The sequence below is a fragment of the Rhinopithecus bieti genome, unplaced genomic scaffold (genome assembly GCF_001698545.2).
Source record: "Rhinopithecus bieti isolate Rb0 unplaced genomic scaffold, ASM169854v2 scaffold_14700, whole genome shotgun sequence".
NCBI classification, from domain to species: Eukaryota; Metazoa; Chordata; class Mammalia; order Primates; family Cercopithecidae; genus Rhinopithecus; species Rhinopithecus bieti.
In genome coordinates, this window is record NW_016808194.1 from 2,185,246 (window position 1) to 2,201,889 (window position 16,644).

At 38.8% G+C, this 16,644-nt stretch overlaps 1 protein-coding gene across 1 annotated transcript; it reads right to left on the reverse strand.

Annotated features, from left to right (window-relative positions):
• Positions 1-303: 303 nt before the first annotated feature.
• Positions 304-6,067, reverse strand: AVPR1A (arginine vasopressin receptor 1A). Its single transcript, XM_017885697.1, has 2 exons — positions 4,598-6,067; positions 304-2,378 (listed from the first exon to the last, which is right to left on the reverse strand). Exons 1-2 carry the CDS (start codon positions 5,574-5,576, stop codon positions 2,092-2,094), a joined length of 1,266 nt encoding a protein of 421 aa, XP_017741186.1. The 5' UTR covers positions 5,577-6,067; the 3' UTR covers positions 304-2,091.
• Between the last annotated feature and the right edge of the window lie 10,577 nt (positions 6,068-16,644).

Below are 16,644 nucleotides of genomic sequence, written 5' to 3' on the forward strand. Positions count from 1 at the left end.
CTAAGGGCTGAGAATTTCGAAAGGCAGGAGAATGAAGAGGAGTAAACTTATTGCTTCCAGGTTCTCACAGTGCTATCCAGTTCTCATTTTCTTATCTACAAAGGTAAAAAAGAAACTCAATAATACCATTAAAATCATGCTGGCTAACATGGTGAAACTCTATCTCTACTAAAAATATAAAAATTAGCCGGGCATGGTGGCACCCTCATATAGTCCCAGCTACTCGAGAGGCTGAGGCAGGAGAATTGCTTGAACCGGGAGACGGAGGTTGCAGTGAGCCGAGATCACGCCACTGCACTCCAGCCTGGCAACACAGCAAGACTCTGTTTCAAAAAAAAAAAAAAGCAACTATAACTATTACTTCCTCTTAAGGATGCAAAATATTTATGATGTATCCTCAAATCATTGCATGATCTCTAAGAAGAAGAAGAAGCCAGACAAAATAGCTAGGAAAAAAATCACTGAGTTCCATTAGTGAAAAATGTAATAACAACAGCAAAGTAGTGTAATTGATCTCTGTTTAAAAATGGAAAAAACTGAGGCTCCTGGGTGGTTTTGATCTACCTGCATTCAAAGAAAAGCAAGTTCTGTCTTTAAATTGGAAAACTAATCAGGCAGGAGAAGTCAAGCTGAGTGGTCACTGAAAATATTGTCCAATGAATCAGCAGATCTATATTTAAATTTTAGGATTTTATATCCCAGCCATGAAAAGAACCAATTCTAGTTAATAAAAAATAAACTGGAAAACATCTGTGCAATTTTGGAGATCCCAAGGCTATAATAAAAGCAACTGCTAGCATGTGTATAGTACTTTACTATTTCTGAAGCTCTTTTAACATATTTGATTTCATTTAGTCCTCTCAACAACCCTATGAGGTAAGTGTTATCAACTCCATGGTAAGTCAAGGAAACAGAGGCTTTATATGTGTTTAAGAAACTTGCCTAAAGTCATGGATTTAATAATGAACAAAGCCAGTCTGAGCACAGAGCAGTTCTCTTTCCATCTGTCACCCATGTCCCAACCCTGTCTCATCTCTGCTTTGCAATTGTGAGATGAGTGAGAGATTGGAAAGACAAAGCTATTTTTAATTAAACATGTTGGGACACTTTATATCCTGAGTCACTCTTTAGGATACTCATATTATGAATCTGAATTCCCCAAACATGAAGATAATGATCTTGTTAATATTCAGCATAGCACAGGATACCCTTGTAACACAGATCAAAATACGTTTACAGTGTCCAAGAGAAAGTCCTTGTCTACTCTTTTAATAAAATTTGGTACCTTGAGCAATCATTTTCTACTCTTTTAGTAAAATTTGGCTTTCTTCATACAAATCTGACTAAAACAACCTCGCAGTGGGGAAAAAAGATATTTTGGCCAATCAACATTTCCTCTCACCTTCAGCATCTCAGTTATCATGCTTTTCTTTACCAATAATATGTGAGGAACTGAAAGGAGGCCACTGCCAGTTGTAAAGTTACCATTTTGAAATGCAAGGTGATTGATAGCTTCTAATAGAACTCTGAACTGGCCATAATGAGCAGGAGCTCATTATGCACCAGGCACTTGTACCCCTAGGAGGTGCCATCCCATCTCCAGGACACCGTTTAAGGCTGCATTTTCTGATGCACAAATTAATTTTATTGGATGAAAACATAATTTCTCTGAAGTTTTCTCTGAATACTAAGGCTGATGATGAGCTCTCTTTGTTCAGAAATAGTGCCATACATTATATGACTTTTAAACTAATCAAGTCTTACTTACGTTAGAAATGAAAATAAAAGAAACCAACAACAAAATATAAAGCTAGGGTGGTTACGATTTTCCTTTAAAAACATAACTTCTGTTATATTTCTGGGAATTAGACCTGCATATTTTAGTACAGCATGTTTTCATTAATATTCCATACAAAATAATGTCTAGTTTTTGGTAGCAATGTGAAAATGCAACTAGACACACAGTCTTGTACCCAATGAATTGATTTATGGTTATATCAGTAAAGTGCATTTGTTCTTGTGATTTCTAGCTCAATTCAGCTAATGGACCAAAAAGTCAATCACAAGAGTTAAGTTGCATGAACGCAAGGCTCAAGTTGAAACAGGAATGAATTTGACGGACTTGGAAGATTTAGGCGAGTCCTTCCATGTACCCATACTGTTTGTTGGGCTTCGATTGTTAGAATAAAAAGTCTGTCTTCTGCTCATACTGTCAGTATCTTCTTTGTTGAATTTTTCCTTAATGTTTTGGCAGCATGGGAAGCTTTGAACACAGTCTTGAAGGAGATGGCCACTAAAAAACATGTATATCCAGGGATTACAGCAGCTATTCAAGGAACCCAGTAATGCCGTGATGGTGATGGTAGGGTTTTCCGATTCTGCATGAAAAATATAAGGGGAAATTATGTAATGTAAGTAACTGAGCCCTAGAGGAACTCATTTTATATTAACTAATTAAAAGGAAAACCTTCTGGATTAGCATAGAAAATGAACTATTTTGTTTATCAATCAGGGAAATGGGGAGTGTTTGAAAATTGCTTGACTATGAAATATTTTTGTAAGCAAGATGCCTTAAAATTAATTCAAGTATTTAAAAAAACTATCAAAATATTTAAATAGAATGAGTGGGAATTTTATGAGGTTAAGACTATTAAATAATTCATTGAAAAAATCTCTATCTTCGATACTCGAACTAGAATGTGCTAATGACACAGCAGTTACAGAATGGCTACGATTTTAATGAAATTTTAAGGGTCCATAATAACCATGTATACTAAATTGTATTTATCCTAATAACTCAGGAAAAAATATTGCATTAGGGATCAAGTTTAGTAGTTTGAAATATTCTTGTAATATGAAAACTGTACAGAAGTCCCTGAATGATATAAGCTTTAGTTGTTTTTCTCTGGTTAGAAATTTGGTTTGATTTTAAAAGAAAACCGTCTGTGACTGTGGTTCAAACAAATTATGTTAAGAAGAACAGCAGAATTAGGAAATTCCAACAGGATTCTAAAATATTTTATGATAATTAGCACTGGTAAACTGCATAAATATTATAACCTTTCACAGTGGAGCTACTGTGCTAATAACATACTTTTTCTAAAAATAAGAATAATCAATGAACACCGACTTTTCCTTGATTATTAAATATAAAATTGGATCTTCTCACTCTTGTTATGTCAGAAAACAATTACAGGTTATTATTTAATCATACTGAGTGCTAAGATGCTGCCATCAAAGGAGCAGGAGCCATCATAAGATGGTGTTCACAAAGAATGAAAATCACCAACATATCTATGCACAAGTGAAGTTTTTATTACTTGTGTGTAAATCCTGCTAAAGCAATAATCAGACTGAATTTCTTTATTAAACAATATTAAGAGGCTTCTAAGATCAAGCAAGATAAGAAACAGTAAACAAAAAATAGTGTTTATATTGTATTTTTCATTATCACTGGTATTATAGTCTGTAAGAATATTTAAGTTAAATCCATACTGAAATGTTTTATTTGCAAATATAACTTCCAAAGCATATTACATACCTCCCCTACTCCAATTCCAAAAAGCAAAAGGAGACAGCTACTCCTAGATATCTATTTCCTGTTCCCAGAAACATTCTGGTAACAACTGTACCACTGAATTTATTTAGTTTGAGTTCCAACAAGCATTGGAATTTATTTAGTTTGAGTTTTTGTCTTTACTAGAAGAAAATATTTTCAAGATGCAAAATTATATAATTTTTTTGCAAGTCACTGTGAAGTTAGTTTTTTTAGTTTGAGAAGGAATTAAAATCAAACACAACAGTAGGTGTAGAGAACATTTCCATTAAACTACTGTAAGAGTTGTGTGGAGAGGTGTAGAGCTGTGTGGTCAAACTAGTGGTGAAAGACTAATGAATCAGTCTAACGAATTTAGTTTATCAATAATCCTGCTTTGAAATACCAAGAAAAAAGTGTTAAAGTAATCATTGTTAGAAAAAAATAAGCAGATTATAAAGAGAAAGGAACATTATTAGCTAAATGCCAAATTGGAATTACTTTCTAAATAATTTTTCTCCAGCTTTCTTTAGAAATATATGTCTGCTTCTATCCTTGCCCCTGAGGCATTTCTACACATTTTTAAAATTAATTGTAATACTTTTCACAATCCTACGAAAAGCAGTTGTGATAGTAAAGTATTTTCCTGAATCCAACAGACTTGAAATGGTGTTAATACAGTAGCTAGTGATTTGGCAGAAAGTCGTTATTCGGCTTTGTAGTTGCCTGGCTGACTCTAGGACACAGCTTCTGGAATTGTCTTAGGATCACTGTACACTACAAATGCAGAGTCCTGAGCCCCATTCCAGACATTCTTAATTAGAATGTCTGCATGGGGAATCCAGGAATTTGCTTTTTTTAAAAAAAAAAATTTTTTTAACAGTGTTCCTCCAAGGTGCGACTCTTACATACACACAGAAGTTTAAAAACTACTGCCCTAGAAGATACTATGAAGAAAATTGCTAGATTCTCTCCCTCTCTCTCTCTCTGACTCACACACACACACACACACGCACAACACACTCCTATCCCTGCACTTTCCTCTATTTTCACGTCACGTACCGGTCCAGACGGACTTGGGATCCCAGACAGACCACATCTGGATGATGAAAAAAGGCGCCCAGCAGACGATGTAAGCTGTCACGATCACAAAAGTCATCTTCACCGTGCGGATCTTGGCCCGGGAAATGGACTTCACGCTGCTGACACAGGGTGCAAGCAGGAACCCCTTTTGGAAGGCGGTACCCGCTTGCTCTGCACCCTTGCTCTGGCGCGACGCCGTCTTCCCGCGGACGTTGCGCCAGATGTTGTAGCAGATGAAGCCATAGCAGGTACCCAAGATGACCACGGGCGCCACGAAGATGCCGCCCGTCATCCAGGTCACGTAGGCACGAGAACCCCAGGGCTGGATGAAGGTGGCCCAGCAGTCGCGGGCCTTGGTGACATTGTTCACCTCGATCATGGAGAAGACGAAGTACTGCGGCATGCTCAGCACGAAGCTCAGCACCCAGGCGGCCGCGATCATGAGGCGCGAGCGGTGCGCGGGCTGTTGCAGAGTCTTGAGCGGGTGGCACACGGCGATGTAGCGGTCGGCTGTCATGACTACCAGCATGTAGGCCGACGCGAACATGCCGAACACCTGCAGGTGCTTCACCACGCGGCACAGCCAGTCGGGGCCGCGGAAGCGGTAGGTGATGTCCCAGCACATTTGCGGCAGCACCTGGAAGAAGGCCACGGCCAGGTCGGCCAGGCTGAGGTGTCGGATGAAGAGGTGCATGCGGGACGTCTTGCGCGGCGTCCGGTGCAGAGCCAGCAGCACGCTGCTGTTGCCCAGTACGGCCACCGCGAAAGTCACCGCCAGCACGGCGATCTCCAACTTGGCCAGCTCCTCGTTGCGCACGTCCCTCGGCGGGCCGTTGCCTTCTCCGAGGGTTTCGGCCTCCCGGCTCGTGTTGCCAGCGCCGGTAGCCAGAGGCCACCATGAGCTGGAGTTGCCCGAGGGCCCCGCGTCGGGACCGGCGGAGAAACGCATGCTGTCCATGCAGCGCCTACTTGGCCCTCTTCGGAGCCCCAGCCCTCGAGGGCCGCTCCCTGTCGCCTCGGAGGACTTGGGCTCCTCTCCCGAAGCGCACCGTCCTTGGCGCGCTCGCCGCTTGCCTGCTCTGCGATCCCTCCAGTGGGCGTCTCCCGGAGCAGCGTCCCGCCTGCCCACTGAGAAGCTCTCAGCAGGGTGAGCCGGCCCCTCTTCCTGCTCTGCCTTTTTTCAACTTCGGCGAAGTCGGGAAGGTGAGTTCGAGCTTCCGGAAGCACTGGGTTCCCAACTCAAGTATTTATGCGGTGCTTGTTTCCTCGGGACGCGCTCCCTCTCGCCCTATTGGCGGAAGACCGCTGGTTGCCTACTCCCGCTCCCTGGAGTTTTATTTTATTTATTTTATTTTTTCTTCTCCCTACGTCGGTGTTTGTCCTCTTTGCATCACTGTTGAGGGGGTGGAGCTGGGAGACTCGCAGATACCTCCGCACAGTAGGCGGGATCGTGGCGCTTTCCCGCCTTTCCCTTCCCAAAACTTGGACAACTGGACGCGTCATGCGTTTTCTGGGCTCGTAGCCTTTTCCACAAACTTCTCTCACTAGACTTCCTCGCTAGCCTCCTTAACCATGCATTTGACTTCAACAGGCACGCTAAGCGCGGTACCTGGAAACCTCCAGTCCATGTACCGGCGCTCTAGCTCCTGCACCTGAAGCTGGCTCTCGACCTCACCTCCTCCAGTCCGGGTTTCTTCCTTCTCACCGAGCTCACCCGTGCAGCTAGTCTGGCAAATTTTATTCTCGAGGCAAATTTTCCCGGGGCAAACATTTCTCCCCACTCGTATTTATTACCCTATGTTTGCTACGGGAAGAACGCACTCGTCACTTTGCAGCCCCCGTGGCTGCTGTGCCTGTATTCAACAGCGGGGTTTAGGGGGAGTGTCTCCTGGTTTTCTCTGTGAAGACTAGGGACTTAGGGAGTTTTCTCTAGATTCCTGGGGGTTTCTGCAGGAAAAGCCTGATTCCCACAGCGGGGATGGCGGAAATTTGGCCGCAGTAGTCCGCGGGCACCGTCTGGTTACTACTGAGTCGTGGGGACATCTTTTTGGGTGGACAAAGATCAGCTGCCGGGCAGCGGCCACCGAGGCAGTGCTGTCCAGGGCAAGGGACAGAAAACCCGCCCGGCTCCTGCGCTCAGAAGTGCGAAAGAGGAAATCTCAAGAGAGGAAAGAGACCCAGGAAAGGAGGAGAAACCACCATCTACCTATTAATCCCTTACTCTGAACAGCTGGAGCCCCTCTGCAGGGGCCGGGGGAGGCAGAAAAGCTATCTCCCTCAGCTCTGTTTTAACGTTGGTGAATATATGCCTCGAACGACAGCAAGGGGGAGCTGTTTTCAGGCAATTTTACAAGAAAGGAAGAAAGGAAGCCCTTTCTACCTACTGTGTAGATGTAGGAGCGTGACTTTGTTGGTCAGAACGTTTCTGTATTGTGGCCATGGTATAAATTTGATTTTCTCAGAAAAATAGCTCCCTCTGTGAAACGCAGGCAAAAAATGCAAAAGATTTTATTCATTGCAGTTCTCAGTAATAATTCCACTTTACTATCCAGTTCATTCATGCAGTTACCAAGGTTGTCACGTTAAGATGCTGGACTTGAAATCTGGAGTCCTGCTTCCTGTGGCTAGATAATCCTGGGTCTGCGCGTCTTATAAATGGGAATGAAAGGACCTGCCTTTCCTGTTAATGAGGTCATCCGGAAGATCAAGTAAGACAATGTTCTGTATGGGGGAAATGCTCTAAAAACTGAAATCTGTGTTGTATTGGATCATTTTCTCCAAGATATCCAGAAGGCAGAAGATTGAAATGGTTCAGGATGGAAGGTAATAGGTAAAAGGATTCCAGACCACCTGTCTGGAAAAAATCCTTCAAGCAATTAGGTAATAGTCACTGACACAGAGAATTGACCTTCTTTTAAGTCACAAATTACACTATTAGTGCTCCTGATGAGAAAGAATGTTGATGGAACCTAGTGTCTGGGTATTGCAAAAGTGGTCTGTTGGCCACAACCTAGTGATTTTGTGGCTCTTGGCCCTACACACTTTTAGGGTCTTTTCAGGAGAGGACATCTGTAATACAGGCTCACCAAAGTCTCTGTGGAGGTTCTTATTCCAGGAGATAGGGTGGTGGCCTCTCAGGAAATCATCTGTGTCAGACGATCTGATCCAATCATAACACTGTATCCAATTATCCAATTTATAAAAATAACCTCTCAGGTTATGTTAGTGGATACAGTTGGAAGATATTATTGTTCAGTGACAACAGTACCAATTATCCATATATATTAAATGTATATATGCCTGATACATAGATGTATGTGTATATGTATGCATCTGAGCATTCTATCAACTATCAATCATCTATCTATCTCTCTATCTATCTATCTATCATCCATCTATCTGTCTCTCACTGGTTATGTTGGATGTCATGGGGCCTAGAAAGCAGGAAAAAAATGTTCACTGCAGATGGTAGAACCAGTCCCTTTTTTTTAAGCCATATAGATTTAAACATGTTTTTTACTTAATTTAACTGGTTCTATATACAAAGGATAGCAGGACTATTACAATATAGACTCACTACTCATGTGCCTCACTGGACCTGCTATTAAAATTACCCCATAGAGAGTAAAGTAACTGTGGTTTTAAAATATGAAAAGAAAACACCACAAACAATATTTTATGTGGCACCTTGTGCTTTTTCTTAGAGCAATTTATATTTTCTCTGTACTTTTTGTGTTATTAAGATTTACCTTTTCCCTCTCTTTGTAGATTTCAGTTAACAGATTTTAGGTGTGAAATAATGAAAAAAATATGGAAGTTGTTCTTACATATCCTGGAATAATCATTCTCTTTCATTTACCAATCTTCTTTTCTCTCCTTTTGTAATTCTAGATATTTGAGAAATACTTCAATTCATGGAAGCAGCTATCTCCTTCACTTACTAGCTGTAAGACTATGTTTTCATCTTCAAGTTTCAAATTCTTCATCTGTAAAATCTTGGTGATTAAACACAATGCAGTTGGTGCAAGGATTATATAAATGGTTGTTTAAATTTCTGGCATTTTATCAATGTTCAAAATTTTTTTTTCATACATGTAAATCCTCCATATTATCTGCATATTACCTGCTATTAACATTTTCCCTTCCAATTAAAGCAACATATTCCCAATTTACATATGTGCAATGAGAAGAGTTTCATGGTTAAATATGTTGGAGAAGTACTGTGTATGCATCCCACCCTGTCCTGGTGATTTATATATAAAAAGGACCTGAGAAACTTCAGAAAAGAAACTTACTTAACCTTGTTCATCAATGTTTTCCAAGGTTATTTTACCATGGAAACCCCACATTCTTTTACTTTCCCCATGGAATGGTGATGAACATGTCACAGGACAAGGTGACAGAGCAGGAGCATCGCCATCTTGGACAAGTACTGCCATTTTAAAGTTCACTTTATTCAAAAACCACCTAAATCCAAAGGGCATCAACCTAATGGCCAAGGCTAGAATGACCATAAGCCACAAATGACATCTCTGACCAGAAACATTCCAAACCCCTCCCTGACCAGAGACATGTCAGCCCCAAGATAATCTCCCCTCCAACTAGATACATTCCAACCCTGCAATTGACTTCTCCCTTATACAGAAACATTCCATGCCGGTGATAAGTTCTCTTACCCTAAAACCAATAAATGACTCTTAGTCTGTAAGAGACAATGCTCCTGACTGAAATTTGACAGAAGCCCCTTTCAGGTTTATTCTCCAAAATAAACCTGTCTTTGACTGCTGAGCCACTTTTTGTGTTTCTTTGCATATTTGATTGCTTCCTCTGCCCTATTGTTTAAGCAAAAATGCAGATTCACTGAGCCAGATGAAGGCATAAGTGACTATTCCTTTACCCTCTTCACATGTAAATTATCTTTTCAGTGAAAGACGAATCAAAGACTCAAAAGAACGCAACTGTTTGTCTCTTATCTACCTATGACCTGAAAGCCCCCGCTTTGAGTTGCCCCACATTTCCACATTGAACCAATGTACATCTTACATGTATTAATTGATGTCTTATGTCTCCCTAAAATGTATAAAACAAAGCTGTACCCCGACCACCTTGGAGACAAGTCATCAAGACTTCATTAGGTTGTGTCATGGGAGTGTCCTTAGCCTTAGCAAAAATAAACTTTCTAAATTGATTGAGACCTGTCTCAGATACTTTTGGGTTCACAAAGACTAGGAGATCCTGTAGGATCTTCACTGGTTATTACATATTTTTGGTTTTCTCTTTGGTAAACCAAGTACAGCACAATCACAGTAGAAGTAGTAATAACGACACTAGTGACAATAATAATAGATAATATGAACATTACCAACATTTTTTACCTATACAATAGGTAAAGTCAATGGCGTAGTGCGTGATAGTCCAATGACCACAGCACCAAGAAGGATTTAACAAGGAGATTTTATGCAATAAGTAAGGAGGATGCCAGGGATAGTTCCCAAAGCAGTGTCTCCCCTAACAATGGTGAAAACAGGGCTTTTATTGGGCTGGTTAGCTGAGTCATTGTATGTAGAGGTGGATTAAAAGCAGCACAGATGCAGATCATGCTTCCAAATACTGGCATGTTTAGAAAATGACAAATAAGCTCCTCCTTGGGTGGGGTTTTTAGTATGATAATGAGGAGAGTTTGCCAAAGTTCATCTCCAATCAGGCATGTCATATGGACATGACCAGTTTTTTGTTTTGCTGGGGCTGAGCTTCTTCCTGGAACTTTCTGAGACAACATGAACTCAAGTTGTTGTTACAAATGGGTACTTTTTACAGTGCATACCCAAAAACTCAGGAGCCCTGGGTTACACATTGACTAAGTTCTTATTTCATGAGCAAAGGGCTTGATATTCATTATTTAATATAATCTTTAAAATAATATTTACTATTAACTGTGTATAAGGACACAGTTATTATCCCATTTACAGATGAATAAAACAAGGATTACAGAGGTTAAGCAACTTAACCACAAGGCTGAGCCAGGATTCACATATAGGTCCATTTGAAGACAAGGCCTGGGCTCTCCCCTCCAAACCCTAATGCCTCCCACACACGGAAAGCACTTAACACATCTTTGTGGAATGAGTTAACAAATGTTGTAATAGAAACTTACTTTCGAGTACTGAATGAATATAAAATTCAGACAGTGCTCAGTGACTGGATAAATTAGGGAAGAGTTCTTGAGTAGCCGCCTTTTAGCAGCACTTAAATCTCTACAGTATTCCCCTGAAAAAAGGAGGGTCAGTGTTTATATTTGGAAGGGACTTAAATGGTTCTAGTCTTTCTTCTGTCTTGGGAATCTGGTCAGGTAAGTGTATATGTGGCTTTAAAAGTTATCCAGGGAATGAGATTCTTTAACTACATACACACACACACACACACACACACACACACAGAGAGAGAGAGAGAGAAAGAGAGAGAGAGAGAGAGAGAGAGAGAGAGAGAGAGAGAGAGAGAAGTGAGAGTGTACTGGATTCTAAAAAGGGCCGCAAGTCAAGCATGAGAAAACATCAAGTCTTCATTACACTGTTTACTCTATAGGGTAAAATTAAAAGTGAGAACAGTGCGCCTTTGAGCAGCACTTAATCTCTACGAGATCCCTCTGAAAAAGCGGGTCAGTGTTTATATGTGGAAGGGACTTAAATGGTTTTAGTCTTTCTTCTGCCTTGGGAATCCTGGTCAGGTATCTGTGTATGTGGCTTTAAAAGTTATCCAGGGAATGAACTTCTTTAACTACACACACACACACACACACACACCCCAACACACACTCAAAGAGGAGAGTGAGAGTGTACTGGATTCTAAGAAGTGCTGCAAGTCAGGCATGAAAAAGCATCAGGTCTTCATTATACTATTTACTCTATAGGGTAAAATTAAAAAGTGAGAACAGCATTTTGTCTGACATGGAGTTTTATTTTCTTATCTGCTAATACGGGCTTACATGTATGAGTGCAGAGCTAGGAGATTAAAAAGAGGCTACCACGTTCAACAAAATCTTAAGTATTGTGATGTTTGTTGGTGAAATATTAGAATCTCATCACTTATTAAAACAAACAAATTCATTCCTAAGTCAGCCATTACAGTATTAGTAGAAAAATCACTCCAGAGAAAACCATTTCTAAAATCAGTATTATTTATATGTTCAGAAAATCGGTTTGCTTTTAAAATTACATGGTTGATTTAGTTTAAATGGCTTTTTAAAATTTAAAATCATTTATATGGTTGAGTTTAAGACTTTTGCTCCTAATGATTTCATACTCATTTGGGTGTTCTACATCTTCATGGTCAGCAGATTTGCTATCCTGCCTAAATTTGATGATCATCAAGACTCATTCTTTCAGCATGCTGGCAACATTGAGGCTACCTCTGTGTATTCATTAATTTGTTTTTCACAAGTGAAAAGGTTTGCATTGTTTGAAGGGTGCTGAACAATAGTTGTGATACTATCATTTTTTGTTTATCTGCTGTGAATACTATTTATTAGAATTTTTTAATACTTATTTGCCTCTTTTTCTTTAGGTTTGACAGGGGTTAGTTTTTTTTAAAATATATTCTTTTTGTTTTGTTTTTAGGCATATTTAAGCTAATTTCAGTAATCAATTTATTTTTGACACAAGGTCTCACTCTGTCACCCATGCTGGAGTGCAGTGGCGTGAGCACAGCACTGCAGTCTCAACCTCTCCAGGCTCAGGTGTTCCTCCCATCTCAGCCTCCCAAGTAGCTTGGACTACAGGCACATGACACTGTGGCTAGCTAATTTTTGTATTTTTTGTAGAGACAGGGTTTCACCATGTTGCCCAGGCTGGTGTCAAACCCCTGGGCTAAAGTGATCCATCCACTTTGGCCTCTCAAAGTACTGGGATTACAGGTATGAGCCACTGTGCCTGGCTAGGCATATTTTAATGATGTGTAAACTTGCATTAAAAACACTATGACATAATCAGATTATGCATTTGTTAGCATAACCTTTATCAGGAAAATGCAAAATATAAGAGTAAAACCACAAACTGCCAAGTTTGAAGCAACATATTCTATTTCTATTCTTTACTCCATTCCTATGTCCCATTGTCTGTCACCTTACACACTTGCAAGGTGCTTCAAAGTTTTTCAAAAGCCTTTTTACCTATCTCCAGTAATATGGACTATGTTGCATTTTATTTTCTATTAGGATTCTATGGTGATGATGATATATTTATAACTAACTTATACTTAGAAAAAGCAGATGTGTTACCTGAGAAGAGGTTCAATCCATTGAATTGCAACCTCAGTGTACATGAGAAAGTTTCTAAGATTTAATTTATCTGAATACATTTAAAGTACGGATGTGAAATGGAATAGGCTTGAAATATTTAGGACTTTTCCTCAGTGTTCCTGAACAGACTTTTACCTGGAAATGTTCTTTGATTACCTGGTAAGTCAACAGGAAGAAATAACAAGAAAAACATCATCATTGCAGTTTCCTAAGTACTTGCAATCAGATGGATGGCTGGTGCTCCTTATTCATGTCTACATTGAAGATACTATTAAAAGGGAAGAATTAATATGTAACTGATGTTCAGAGAAGGCTTCTACACTTTCCAGAATCTCTGTTTAACCTTGTATTTGAATAGCTAGCCCATCTGCTCAACAATTTAACTATTCCTTCAATGATGATCTCTCACTGCCAGGCAAGCATTTTAGAAAAATGCTTTACACAACTAAATTCTGTATGGATTTATTTTATCATAACGGAATGGTAACTTCCCATACTCAGCCATAGAAGATTTGGCAGAAAACTCTGTAATACATTTCAACATTACTTTTACTATGGTTATGAATAAGACAAGGAAAAAAATGAATCTATATGCATTCATTTATGATTAAAATAACTATTTTACTACTTAGAACAATATTATTTTAATTTAAAAATATTCCATTCTAAGGCCATGCACAGTGGCTCACACCTGTTATCCCAGCACTTTGGGAGGCCAAGGTGGGCAGATCACCTTGGATTAGGAGTTCAAGACCAGCCTGGCCAACATGGTAAAACCCCGTCTCTACGAAAAATACAAAAATTAGCCGGGTGTGGTGGCGGGCACCTGTAATCCCAGCTACTCAGGAGGCTGAGGTGCGAGAATTGTTTGAACCCAGGAGGTGGAGGTTGCAGTGAACCGAGACTGTGCCACTGCACTCTAGCCAGGGTGACAGAGCAAGACTCCGTCTCTAAATAAATAAATAAATAAAATACTTCATTCTAGTCCTAGTATCCACAGGTGATCACGTTTATGATATGCTTAGGTTTATAATCCTTTTTCAGTGTGTGTATGTATGTGTATCTTTTATAAAACTAAAATTAGACCATAGTTTTTATTTTTCAACTTAGTAGCATTATGTAAACATCTCTCCATGTCTTTAAATATTCTTTTACATCATTAATTTCATGGATTTGTAGTTCTTTCTCCTATTAATGCGCCTACTTTATTTTCTATTTTCTCCCCACCCCTTATTTTGGAAAATGTTGGCCTCCGAGCTTTTCCCCTTGTTTTTATACACATGCTGCCTATAGATACCTCTTTATTCATATTCATATTTATTTCCTAAGGTTAAATTTCTGGAACTGGAACTACTAGGTCAAAGATTATGTAAAATTTTGATCTGGTTATCAAATCACTTATACACACACACACACATTTTAAAAACTAGAGTCAGAAGCTTACTCTGTTGCTCAGGCTGGAGTGCACTGCCACAATCATCGCTTACTGCAACCTTGACCTCCTAGACTCAGGTGATCCTCCCACCTCAGCCTCCCAAGTAGCTGAGACTACAGGTGTGTGATATAACACATGGCTGATATTCAAAAAAAGTTTTTTAGAGAAAGCATCTTGCTATGTTGCCAGGTTGATCTTGAACTACTGGCCTCAAGCAATCCATCCTCCTGGGCCTCCCAAAGTGCTGGGATTATAGGTTTGAGCCACCGTACCCAGCCTGTATATCCAAATTAATGCCTAATCAGCAATAAATGAGATTGCCCATTTTCCACAGCTTTGTGAACATGAAACAGTCCCATTGAAAAAGAAAATCTTTCCAAATTTGATAAATGAATACGTATCTGATTGTTTTAATGTATTTCATCAGAAATATTTCATCGTTTTTGTCTCATTATTTACTTGATTAATAATGAGTTAAACATTTTCATAAATGTCTTATAACTTACAAACAGAATCTGGGAGTGCTGAATTGTGATAAAGGAACTGCTCAAATGAGAAATTTTACTTTTACTTCTTCTCTATGAGCTGTTATAAATTATACAGAAAAAATAATACATGGTATATATTGACCATAAGTAGCAGAAGCTGTAATCCAGGTTTTGCATACATTATCTTATTTACTTCTCGTGAATCTAATGAGATGGGTTAACCACTATTTTACACATGAGGATGTGGACCTCCGAGAGGTTAAATAAATTGCCCAAGAACACACAGCCGGTAGTGACTCTGCTCAGATGGCATATTTGGGTTTTCTTTCTCCCAAGACTGTGCTCTTCCCCCTCTACTAACTTGTTTCTGATAGAGTCACTCTTTCCACATTTGCTGTCTAGCTTGGTCTAGGTAGAAAACATTTTTTTCTACTGCCATAATTCTTGCCATGGCTGTTATAGAGTTCATTTGTCCTCATAATTGGACAGGGCTAAGGGAGCAAGAGGCTTTTGAATTTCAATGGTAACTCTTGACCATCTGAGGATCTCTTGAGATTCTGTTTCCTGGGTTTAAAAGAGCTTCCCTTTTCATCTCTTAACAATGTTGACAAATTACAACCTGTTTTATCTGCTTCATGTGGACCCATTCAAGCTTCACCTTGCCTCCTGAGCTGACTGAGATTTTCAGTGGGAAAAACAGTATTAGCCAGTTTAGTGTGGCGACTCTATGCTGACAAAACCTTATGAAATTGAAATCTTACTGTAAGCCTCATATTGCCTTTAGGAAACTCCAGAATAGGGACTCACTGGAGGATATCCTGGGTTTAGCAATTAGTTTTGGCAACTAGGACACAGTAATCACATAGAAAATTAAACTAGGAGTCTTTGGCTTTTTAAATGTTTTATTGTATTACTTTGTTTTAATCAAACAAATATATTAGTTAAAATGTAATTTGCAAGATCAATGATGTGGCTTAGAAAAAAATAGAACGTCAGGTAACAGAGGCATCTTAATTATTGAAAGTAATCTGACTAAAACTACAATTAGAGAGTTAAAAATAACAAATCTTTTGAAATATAATTGTTTACAAACAAGTAAAAGAACAAACTGGATATGTTTAACACCAAAATGGCCTAAGATATCATAATTTCCCTTTTAGATTTGGTAATTGAACCAATACATATATATGAGAATAATTATGTTTTAATCACATAAATGTAAAAAATGTTTTTATTAATTATGATTTTGTGAGTTAGCTTGAAGTGCTATACTTATCAGTAGTAGCTTAAAATTAATTAATTGTAATATCATTTGAAAATATACCAATTTTTTGTAACCTCTTACCACTTTTTACTTTGTATCATAAAACATTTAAAATACATTATTTGATGTGAGTCTCAGAACAATGTATATTGCAATGTAAGTCGCAGAATACCATTTGCATCTTTTATTGCAATGAATTTTCTCTCATGATGCTTCTGCCATTTTTTTCTGTGCTCAGTGTTTCATTTCTTTATTCTAAATTTTTAGTTGACACATAATTATTTTAAGCCAAGTTTTATATTATATGCATTTTTTTCTTGAAAAGGTTTTGATAGTAAAATATCAAAACTAAGTCATTAGAAGAAAGATAATTTATAGAAAACTTAAAAAAGCAATAACAAAGTTAGCCTTTTATTACTCTTTTTATTATACAATAAACTCTTTTCATTATAGAATTTATTATACATACAATTTATTATACAAAATTGTATATTTTATATAATTTTTATTATACAAAAAGTATAATTGTATTTATACAATTTATTA